Source organism: Sander lucioperca, chromosome 3, assembly GCF_008315115.2.
Source record: "Sander lucioperca isolate FBNREF2018 chromosome 3, SLUC_FBN_1.2, whole genome shotgun sequence".
NCBI classification, from domain to species: Eukaryota; Metazoa; Chordata; class Actinopteri; order Perciformes; family Percidae; genus Sander; species Sander lucioperca.
Window position 1 is genome coordinate 34,821,146 of NC_050175.1, and position 12,080 is coordinate 34,833,225.

The 12,080-nt window shown below is 40.7% G+C and overlaps 1 protein-coding gene across 2 annotated transcripts in view; it reads right to left on the reverse strand.

The window, feature by feature from the left end:
• Positions 1 to 12,080, reverse strand: part of LOC116045199 (ADAMTS-like protein 3) — a 297,438-nt gene that overhangs the window by 91,021 nt on the left and 194,337 nt on the right. For both annotated transcript variants that reach the window (XM_031292718.2, XM_031292719.1), the window contains exon 7: positions 10,496 to 10,622. In XM_031292718.2, the coding sequence (XP_031148578.1) occupies positions 10,496 to 10,622 (127 nt within the window). The remainder of the gene's footprint in view (positions 1 to 10,495; positions 10,623 to 12,080) is intronic.

A 12,080-nucleotide genomic window follows, 5' to 3' on the forward strand; every position in this document is an offset into this window, starting at 1 on the left:
CATTTGCCGCTAGGGTGCCCAGTAAAAGGGAAAAGTAAAAAAAAAATTGTTTTGTAGTTTTAAAAATATACAGTATGGTATATTACTTTATTTATTATTATTATTACTTTACTTTACTTTGAAATGCTTGTAATAAGCAGTAATTAATGTTATTAAGACACTTATAAGACCTTATAAGATGTTTATAAACATACAAGTCCATACACGTGTTAATTAAAGCACAGTTAATATTTCCAATTTAACACTTCATCTAAACTTATTATTAATTAATTAAATTAATAAATTAAATAATTAATTATATATTAGGGCTGTCAAACGATTCATGTTTTCTTAATCGCGATTAATCACTAAATTTCATAATCTCGATTAATTAAATGTTTTATCACATGATTAAAATTTTATATTTTATTTATTATTTTTTATTATTTTGCATTTCAGAACTGTTTTTAAGTACATATTAACAATGGAAAGCAATTCTTACCAGTGTATCTTGATTGGGAATCAAATGAATGCAAAGAAAGTTACTTTATGAACTTGACTTTAAGATTTGTAGTTGTTTATTATTTATTTACTAATTAATTATATATTAAATAAAAAGAAAAATGTGCAAAGGTCTTGCTGCTGTGATCATATTCCGTGCACTGTCTGTGTCCATAGTTGTAACTTTATTTGCAATGCCCCATGTCTCTGCAACTTTGCTTAAGTGCTCGGCACGTTTCAGCATAGTGTCGTTCTTCTGTATGTCGAACCGTTAAGGCAAACGAGTGCAAAGTCCAACCAGAGTCAATATAGTGTGCAGTAACTCCTAAATAATTTTGATGACTCACTGACGTCCAGTGATCACCGGTTAATGATACAGCATTTGCACTTTGCAGCAGTTCCAGTTTGGCTGCTTTTTCCGTGTCGTACAGGCTGTGTATGCGTGAAACTACTGTCCCCCTCAACGGCAATGTATAAACCACATGCCAACCGTAGTACGTCTTTAAGACCCGAGTCTTCTATGATGCTGACAGGTCTGCAGTTAGTTGATTTTAGTGATTTTAGAACAGCTAAGGGGCGTTGTTAGGCATGACGCGAAGCAAAGTGTAAAATAAATGAATAAATGGCTGCATTCGATTAATGCGATTAAAAAAAATTAACGTGGCCCTTAATCGCATCACGATTAACGCGTTAATGCTGACAGCCCGCCCTAATATATATTATTATTATTATACTGTTTTAATAAAAACTACAGTAAAATAAAAAAACTCCAATTGCAGGAAAATGTGTTTCTTGTTCCGTATGTCAGCTAGCCATAACTGTTACACTACCACTTTTCTGGGATGCTTTCAGGTGCAGCAAAGCGAGAAAAAGAAAAGAAAAATGAAAAAGAAGAGAGAAAACGACAGAGAGGCTTTACACAAGTTCTCTTAGGCCCTTCCAAATAAGCCTAAATTAGATGCATTGAAATACCTTAATAAATACATTAGCATAATAGTCATGTGGCAGTTAAAAGTAATCTTGTTTATTCACCAAATAACAAAGTATCCATTTGGAGGGGGCCCGAAAAAACAATATAGCTAGTGTAATCTTTCCATTTAATCCGGCTGTGCTCCTAGCTTGTTGTTACGGCCCTTCGCTGATTGAAGGGGACCACCACACTCCAGTCACTGCCATCCCTAAATCTGCCTGCTTTACAACTGCACAGAAACCCCGATCAACCCTGCAGACCTAAATAACATACACATGTGTGCTGTTAAACGTCAGTAAGGCTTACTAACTAGTCAATCATGCGACTCTTGTTAGGTCACGCTCACAGCATACACAAACAGCACACAGCTTAACTATTGAAAGTATTTACTGCTGTGGAAGGATTTCTGTTTTCCAGATTCCAAAACACTTCCTGACTCTTCACACTAGAAGTGTTTCTCCCTCCGTGGTCAAGCGAGGAGGTGTCGTAACGAGGCGAGACCTTTATAGGCAAATGGAGTGTTAATTCTATTTTCCACATTTTATGAGAGTTACTTTTCCCTTCTGGCAACAAATGAGCGCTGAGCTCAAACAATTAAGCTGCTCTGGCTGCCAGCCACAGAGCTTTGCCCCCTAACATAATTATGCTTTGGAAACTGCATCTGCATTGTCCAGAATTTATGGGAGCAATGAAATAAATTTTAGCAGCAGCAATTTGCATTTTTTTGAAAATGAAGATTAAATGCACAGCAACAGTGACCTTCAAAAATAAATAAGGGAAATGAAATAGAGATAAACAGTTATGAGCTCATTTTACACGAGTGTGCTGGACCCATTAACTGAAGCTTTAGGGAATACTGTAGCCAATTCATATTACAAATGCAATGATAAATAGTAGTCATGTATAATGGATGGGGAGGAACAAATGTGATACTCTGGGTGTCTGTGATGGTAAAGAAACTCACTGACCAAGGTAAGCATAAGTGGTCGTGATTGGTTTCCTGTATCAGATCTACTCTTGTGGGACATTAAAGCTGAGGCCAAAGCAGAGAGGACACGAGAGACTGAAACTTGACAACGGAAAGGAAAACGTACAAATGAATGTGACAGGTAGAGTATCGCTAACCAGAGGACACTTTGACACTTGTTTAAAGATAACTACGGCTTTATAGGTTCCCCATTGGCCTCTGACTAGTCTCGCATTGCCAGACCTTCCTCCACAACGCTGCAAAGGAAGGTCTGGCTAGTCCACACAGCATTCCGGGACTGGGAGAAAAACGTGCTCTGGTCTGTTGGCATTTCTTTAAACCAATCACAATCGTCTTGGGTGGCGCTATGCGCTGGACGGAGCAACGGTGCCTCTGCAAAATAGCCTTGGGAAGGAACTTCTTTTGGTGGAACGTGTTCGTTCAAAAGTTGTTTTAGTCGTGCAACGGAAAACTCAGATTGGACAGATAGTCTAGCTAGCTGTATGGATTTACCCTGCAGAGATTTGAGGAGCAGTTAACCATAGTCCTCATAAATCCACCGGAGTTTAGAACGCCAACACAAAGAAAGAGGAAGGTGACGGACATCTGGCCGAAAGAGGGACATCCGGCAGAATTTCCGCCGGCATCGGAACAATCCCGGAAGTGGAACGTCGTGGATATAGACTAGTCTCTGACAAAATGTGTGCTGGCCACAAGTCACACTTCAGGCCACTGTCACAGTGCCAACCAGTCTTAGAAACCCACAGTAGGTATTCATGTTTCACACAGTAAAAGGGGTCTTCAATGTTTGTTAAGCCAAGGACCCCTAATCTGAAAGAGAGACGAATCAGGGACCCCCTTACTACATATATTGTATAAAATTGAGTTGCATATTAAACTAGGCCTACAATAACGTGTAGGAGGGCCTAAAGCCTATGCACCATTTTTTATGGTGCCCTATAATACTAAGCTATCAAAATAACAGCTTATCAAAATAATAGGTAACACTTTATTTGAAGGGGTGTTCAGAAGACTGATATGACACTCATTATTATGACATCTGTCATGAACATGAAGGAGTCATTTTGAGTGTTCATGACTGTTGTCATTAAGTGTCATTCGGTAAATTATAACACTTTTAATGCAAAGTTAGCATTGTCCGAGATGTCTTTGTCAACACAACTTGACTTTAGCGAAGACAACAATGTCTGTGTTATGATAACTTGTCATTAAGCAAGATAGTACAACCTTTCAATGTATTTGTCATGACAACTTTACTTTAGCGAAGACAACAATGTCTGTGTTATGACAACTTGCCATTAAGCAAGACAGTACAACCTGTCCATGTCTTTGTAATGACAACTTGACATTAACCTAGACAACATAACCTGTCATAAATATGTCATGACAGGCCCAATTATGAAACTTTAATAAACTATTTAGCTTTATGCGTTAACATTACATTAAAATGTCATTAAGAGGTTGGTTTTTACATTGGCTTTCATGAGAGCATTATAATTGTGTCATGAATATTTTTCCTTGACCTCAAGTAAAGTGAAACAATTTGAACCTGTCATGAAGTTTGATTTCATCATCAAATGCTTATATGACGGTGTCATGAATAATATCTATAACCTCAAGTAAAGTGGAACCATTTGGACTTGTCATTAAAATGTCTTAAAAGTTATAAGACCAGTTTGACGACAGTGAATGCAGTAGCCTACCGAGGTGATTTACTGAATTTTGAACAGATAACGTTAGCTTTAGGCTAACGTTTCTTGATGCTTAAACTAGCTTACAGCAGCTTACTAAAGTAACCGCTAACTGTAGTTAGCTGCCGTTAGCTAGTGAATTCAGTTAGCTGTACAGCTGTTAAATTAGCTGACTCAGCCCAGGGCCGCTAAGTGCCAAACCAGGAAAGAAAACCCTCTCGGTAGTGTATTCTCAGTCGAAAAACTGGTCTCCGCTGTGTTTGGCCCCATCCATTTAGCCGTGGTCACCGACACCAAAAGCTCCGTTAACTAATGCCGAGCAAATTTGATGGTGAAGACAAGTCCCGCCCTACTCTGCCTCTGATTGGACAACCCTGGTATTCTTACCCTAACCAATCGCACTCCTAATGCCTAAACCTAACCAATCAAACCAACGAAGGCAACGAGTACAGAGGGACTTGTCGCGTCACAGATATTGATTATCGTTTACAGTAGCCAATAGCGCTGAATGTGTGTTAATCTGGGTTTCCGCCAGGCAGTTTCGGAATGATTCAATCGGATTCAATTCATTCCGCCATGCTAGTGCTTTAGCTAGCTGAGTCGGTGTCGCCAGACCGGGACTAAAAACAGCCTACGAGACTTACGGAAGAGGCCAGTTTACGACAGGGAATGCACTAACGTTACCGAGATGGTTTTCTTTCCGGGTTTAGCTCTTTGCAGCCCAGCTGAGTCAGCTAGCTAATTCGACAGCTGTAACGTTACATCTAACCGAGCTAACGGCAGCTAACTATAGTTAGCAACAAGTCCAAAACTCAATAAATCACCTTGGTACTGCATTTACTGTAAAATTACAATGCGCGATGTGGTTGTATTGCGTATTCAGCGCGGATGTGTTTTTCCTTTTAGTACGTGTTTGTGTTGGCCCTCTATTTTCTTTTACCTTATCCCCATGTAACGTTACTTGTGTAAAGCATCCTTGGGTTTCAAGAAATGAAAGTTATTATTGCGTTGGTTGCTAAAACAATCTCTTAAAGTGCCCATATTATGAAAAAATCACTTTTTCTGGGATTTGGGGTGTTATGTTGTGTCTCTGGTGCTTCCACACACATACAAACTCTGAAAAAAATCCATCCATGCTGTTTAGAGTGAGATACAGTTTCTGAATGTGTCCTGCCTTCAGTCTCTGGGTGAGCTGTTGCACGGCTTGTGACGTCACAAGCCGTGCCGATTTTGAACATTTTGAAACAAGCAGACTAACCGCAACCATTAGCTCGTAGCGTTAGCATGCTAACGCTAACGCTAACGCTGGCATGCTACCTCGTCCTCAATAGCAAAGCACTGCTACAACACACACAAGTTCACCATAATCTACGAAAGAACTACTTACATGTGCGCTCTCATTTAGAAGTCTCCCAGCTAATCCTGCCTTGTAACTGACCAAAGTTGTAGAAACAGCCTTTCTTTTACTGTCTATGGAGCTAGCTAGCTGACATGATCTACATCTGAGCTACTGCGCATGTGCAGTGCAATCAAAGATAGTACAGAAGAAGAAGAAGAAAAGAGGTCTCACTCTGTAGCTAAAACAGAGACCAGCTGAAAAGAGGATCTGCAGCAGTGAGAGAGAGCGGTGCAGTACAACAAAAAATATGGTGTTTTTTGAAAATTAAACCATGTAAACCTATTCTGGTACAACCTTAAAATACAATTATGAACCTGAAAATGAGCATAATATGGCTGCTTTAAGGTTTTGGCTCGTGACACAGTGACAGTGATAACGTTACCCGGTTTAGCTCACAATACATCCAAAGTAGGCTAAGTTACCGTATGCAACACTTGAAATGCAACGATGCATCTGTAACTTATTCTCTTATTGTAAATTAATGATTTTCTGTCTGAGCAAAACATTCATCGTGACTATATGACCTCCCGATAACACTAACTCAGTAATCTAAAGTGGCCAATAAAGCACCGTAAAGACCTTTACACAGCAGGTGTGGTAAAAACACGCTCCGTACTTAGGTCCATACAGGGACTTGAAGCAGCGACCCTCCGGTTCCTTACACCTATATTACATGTTTTATCTACCAGTATTGACACACCCCTGCTGTTCTCTAAATATCCCCCACATATTAAAGTCCAGAGAAATATTTACATGCTCACTGGCTGTGATTTTTAATACCGGTGTTTTTCAGGGAATCCCGGGTATATTCATTTCCACTCCCTGAGGCATGCCAAAACAACTTAATTTGAAACATTTCATACAATACCCCAGCTGGAGAGCCAATATCTCTGGTATGCATGTGTATATATATATATATATATATATATATATATATATATATATATATATATTTGGTGCCAATATGTACTTGATTAACCTGTTAGAACTTGGGGAAATGCTGAGTCCTGGGAACATTTAAGCAAAATTCCACCCCAGTGGAAATTGCATTTTCATATTTCCAATATTGTAAAGCTGTTATTTGTGCTGCTGGAGCCTCCACAGATATCAAGCAGGGAAAGTTAAAAAGAGAGGGAATGGGTAGTAAACGAATCTTCTATTCCATATTGACAGACATATGCAGCTGTGTATTTGCGTTTCACATAAAGAGTTTCATTCAAAACAAAAAATGCTGAGAAATGAGCATTAAGTGTTTGTGGATTTATTGGTTGGCTTGTTTGTTCATCTATCAATATTCAAGAAAACTCCGACAAGCCATGAATACTGATCTCCCTGTCAGCATTTTTGCCGGTAATCTTGATGCTGAGCCAGGTTTGTTGTTCTAAAACTAAGATGGAAACTGATTAAAACTCATTTCCAATCACACATTTTCTGCTTGGCTCTTCCTTTTATGCACAGTGTTTTTGAGATTTAACAAACTCCAAGCCAAAACAATTGGGTGTTACATTTTATGAAAACCTGTGAGAGAAAAAAAAAGTCATTGATAGGTGAATGGTGTCACTCCATCTGCTAGTGGGTGGGTTTCTGTAGCCAGATGGCATTTTTAATAGTCCAGCCTTGATAAATAAATGCTGGAGGCAATGAGAGAAGAGCAGGCCAAAGCTGAGACAGCTCCTGGAGGCCTGTGGCCAATTCAGCAAGGACCGACACATAGCCAAGACAGGTGAGAAGCCAAAGTCTCAGCAGACACATATCCAGCTTTAATATGTACTTCCCATAGCAACCCTGGCTGCATCTCATGGCCCTTAATTGATAGCTTCTCGACTTCTCGGTCCTTGGCTGAACCGGAAGTTGTTCTGTCCCTCCTCGGTGAAGGCCGTCTCAAAGCTCTTATTTCGGTCCCGAGGACCGAGGAAGGATCACAGAGGAGCTATAGGCGAGGATGCAAGAGAGAGCAGCTTTCCCGGAAGCCGTGCAGCTGAAGGAGTTGCTAACTCCGCCCATACAGCTGACGAATTCACGTGACGCTTCAGAGGAAAGGACGTCTCATCACTCTAAAACACATTTACTCGTTGCCTCTCTCCTCCGATGATTTCCTCGCGTCTCTCCCGTGCCTCTAGAGGGACTAAGACGCGAGGAAGGGAGGCAAGTGGAGAAGTCAAGGAGGCAATTTAAGGACATGAGAAGCACTGCCGTTCTCACTCCCAACTAGTAAGATACTGACTCTTGGTCAGTGTCTCTCAGCGTCAGATACCGACGCAAAAATCACCCTTTAGCGTCCGTGGATAAAATGAGTAACAGTAGTCGAGTGAAAAATACCCCAATTACTGTTACAAGATTATTTAAAATAAGTTTCAAATTAAATGTTGACCTATTTATGCAACAACAAACCAACCCTGAAGACCGTTGCAATCGGTATTAACTCCACATGTATTTAAGGTGATGAAAATTGCATGACCCTAACCCTAACCATTGCCTGTCGACTGTGCGTTTTCATTTTCTTTTAAGATTATTGTTAGGATGCACCGGGCAGAGCAGCAGCTCGACAGCGGCGCTGTAAGATGACGTAGTATTAAGAGCGACAACGGTTGTGAGTAGTATGAGATAGAGGTTGACCGATAGGGGTTTTCTCTGACCGATGCCGATGCCGATCTTTAGAAATCAGGGTCAGCCGATTGCCGATTAATGCTGCCGATTTATTTTGGCCGATATTTGGCCGATATGTGCTTGTTTTTAAACCTCTATTTGAAAGATAAAATGTAACACTAATATACACAGAATGTCTCAACAAAAACATTTATTGAACACTTCACCAATCTACACTTGTTGCCTATACTTCATTTAAAAATGTATAATGTAAAAACATACTGTAGCCTATATTGTATAAATAATGTATGAAAAATATATAAAATAAACAAAACAGGTAAGAAGAAAATAAACATTGTCAAATAAACCTTTCAATGAAAAAATAAAGTTTAGTGCACTTATCAGCATTTATTAAACTTCTGAAAATACAAATCTGCTTCACAGAAAGTGTCATATTATTAATCTCAACACTATGTCCTCCTAACTCCTGTTGAATCACATAAGGCTAGGGCTATCTAAAGTCAATTCTTGTTCACCTTGTTTGTTAGATCATTGTTCATTTGTAAGTGTTTTATCTGTGTTTTGGGGACCCTACTGTTAGCCTAGCTACATGTCCTGTTACACTCATTAGGATCTTATCTGAGCAGATTTCTGTCATTCAAACAACTCTTAGTTGTAATTTAAAACTCATCCAGCCAATTTAATAAAATTAAGGGTTTTATTCGTGCTCGAGTCCATAGATGCAGTTAATGGATAGCCTACAGGAACGGAGAACTGAAGGCTCTGTTAGCAACGATTAGCTCCGTTAGCGGTTAGCTCCGTTAGCGGTTAGCTCCAGTTAACTCCGTTATAGGAGTGGATGAGACTGCCACGGACAGGGGTAACAACCAGACTCTGATAAATGATATTCGGGGAGCTTCCACAGCGGTGTGGCCGTTTTGTACGGTTTTATTAGTACAGTTAATCCCAAGGCAAGAACACCAGCAACATGCTACTGCTAACGGTAGCGTCTGAACCTGAAGTGGCTGCGCGAGACACACTGTGCAAGAATTCACGAGGGGAGGGGCTGGAGGCAGCTGGTCTGGGCTCGCTGTAAAAAATGTCGCCTATTCATGTTTTTAACACTAGGCTGCCCGCAGATGCGCCTGCTTATTAATCGGCTTGATATTGGCCGATGCCGATTATGTAAAAAATTGCCAAAAATCGGCCGGCCGATTAATCGGTCGACCTCTAGTATGAGAGACCAAAAATCCACGTAAGGAAGTAGGTTGGGGTGGTGGATGGGTCACTTTCACCCAGGAGACCGGGGTTCATGTCCCATTCTTGTCCCGCGAGTCACTGAAATTTACATTTTATAACCCCACCCACCATGTTTTCCTAAACCTAACTGTCCCATTCTTATGCCGCTTGTCAGATAAACATACGTCCCAACCCAGAGCGTCATAAAGTGACGCTAAGAGTCCCGACCAAGCGCGTTTAGATATGACGCTAAAGGAGACTTTTTGCGTCATTTACAAACGCCAAAGGCACCTGACCAAGCGCCGCTTTTTTACGTGCTGGGAGTGAAAGTGTGTTGCAACCTCCATAGAGCCTGACTGGGAGGAAGTTTGTGCATCAATCATCTCAATGTGGAAAAATCCTCACATTTTAGAAACTGGAAACATTCCAAACAGTTCTGTCAATCAGCTGTAAACAAGTGTATAATGGTCTAATCATTTCAGCTGGACTTCTAGGCCGTTATATTGTTGGGTAGTGAAATTTATAATAAAACATCAGATTTTATAAACTACATGTGTTTTTTTGTACAAAGTGTTAAATATTAAGGATTAGCTTGATAAACATGAGGCTTAGAAGTGGATCTAGATCAGGGGTCTTCAACGTTTTTTAAGCCAAGGACCCCTTAACTGAAAGAGAGACAGAGCAGGGACCCCTACTACATATATTGTAAAAAGCCTACAATAACGTGTACAGCGGCCTAAAGCCTTTATACATACCTTTGTAGTGCGTGGAATACTAAGCTATTAAAATAATAATTGTTGGCATGGTTTTATAAATAATGTTTTATTAGTAAACATATATGTAGCACAGTGAATCTTTAGGATTAACTATCTGTGGATGGCTACCTTAGTGACTACATTACCTATAGGCCAGTAAGCCTATCATCAATGTTTTTTTTTCACAAATAGGCTGATCTACATTTGCTAATAATATGTTGGATTCATGTTAAGACATTTAAAATAAAAAAAATAAATAAAAAACTAATGGTGGCTCCCCTGCAGTAACTCTGAGAACCTCCTAGGGACCCCTGTTGAAGATCTCTGATCTAGAGTGAATGCAGACGTGTACGTGAGTTGGACACAGATGGGGGTTTCATCACCTACATTGTTCTGGTGTAAGGTGGGGTAGGGCCTGTCCCCGGACCAGCCGGCATGTGGAGCCGTCGCCGCCGCAGACACCGCAGTTATCCTCCCTGGCACCACTGGCCAGCTGGCGATCACAGCCTACTTCCTGCACATCACAGATAAACAGAGGGAGATACATGGGGCTGAGCAGATCACAGATAAACAGAGAGAGATATACGGGGCTGAGCAGATCACAGATACACAGAGAGAGATTTATGGAGCTGAGCAGATCACAGATAAAAAGAGAGATATATGGAGCTGAGCAGATCACAGATACACAGAGATAGATACATGGGGCTGAGCAGATCACAGATACAGAGAGAGAGATATATGGGGCTGAGCAGATCACAGATACACAGAGAGAGATATATGGGGCTGAGCACATCACAGATAAAAAGAGAGAGATATACAGTATGGGTGCTGAGCAGATCATAGATACACAGAGATATATGGGGCTGAGCAGATCACAGATACAGAGAGAGAGATATATAGGGCTGAGCAGATCAGAGATACAAAAAGAGAGATATATGGGGCTGAGCAGGTCACAGATACACAGAGAGAAATATATAGGGCTGAGCAGATCAGAGATACAAAAAGAGATATATGGGGCTGAGCAGATCACAGATACAGAGAGAGAGATATATGGAGCTGAGTAGAGGCCTGTACTACGAAGCAAGATTTGGCGTTAACGGGGTAACTTCAGGTTCAACCCAGGGTTTTGTGTATCACGACGGTGGATCACTTGTTACTGGGTTAAATCGCCGTGGTAACTTATGCTGAACACCTAACCTGCTCAGGAGCAGGTTAAGTTGGAGATTAGAGATCAACCGGTGTTAAAGTACCGCCTACCAACCAATCAATACTCCATTGATAACGGCGTCACCGTTCTTAGAAGATCCGGTGGAGCTCGGTGACTGTAGAAAGAGAGGTGCGCTCATAAAAGTTAAAACATTTAGAGACCGCAACCCCGTTAACATTCCCTGATGGGTATTTTTATGAAAGATATAGATTTTCAGCGGAGGGAATTACGTATGGGCTATTTGTCGTCTTCTTGAGCCGTATGTTGCCAATGCGCACATCGGTTTGAATTGTGTTTTTATATTTTTTATTTGCTCCCACGATGGCTTACCACTGCCAGGGTTGCAACTGAAATAACAGGCTAAAGCAACGACAGTTTATGGAAAGCACAAGTGTAATTATGGTCTGATCTTGTGCCTGACTGATGGGGAGGTGATATTGATAAGCATTGTGATTTACGCATTTACAGCGTCGGCTTTTTTTTGCCAGCTTTCCTTCCTGTTTTAGGAAGCAGCGACTGTATTGCGTTTTGCCTGTAAAACCGTGTCTGTGTTCTTCATATTTATGTAGAATTATAGTTTGCTCTGCTTATGTAAAATATGCGGCTCTGATACATGTTTGCACACCGCTGGATTGGAAAACCCTGGGTTGATTGAACTAGTTGTTAACCACCGTTGTGACACAGCTTATGCGGGACCGCGGTTGTTAAATTAGGTGAAGCCAGGTAACTGAGATAAATCCAGGGCACGTTGATCTTGATTCGTAG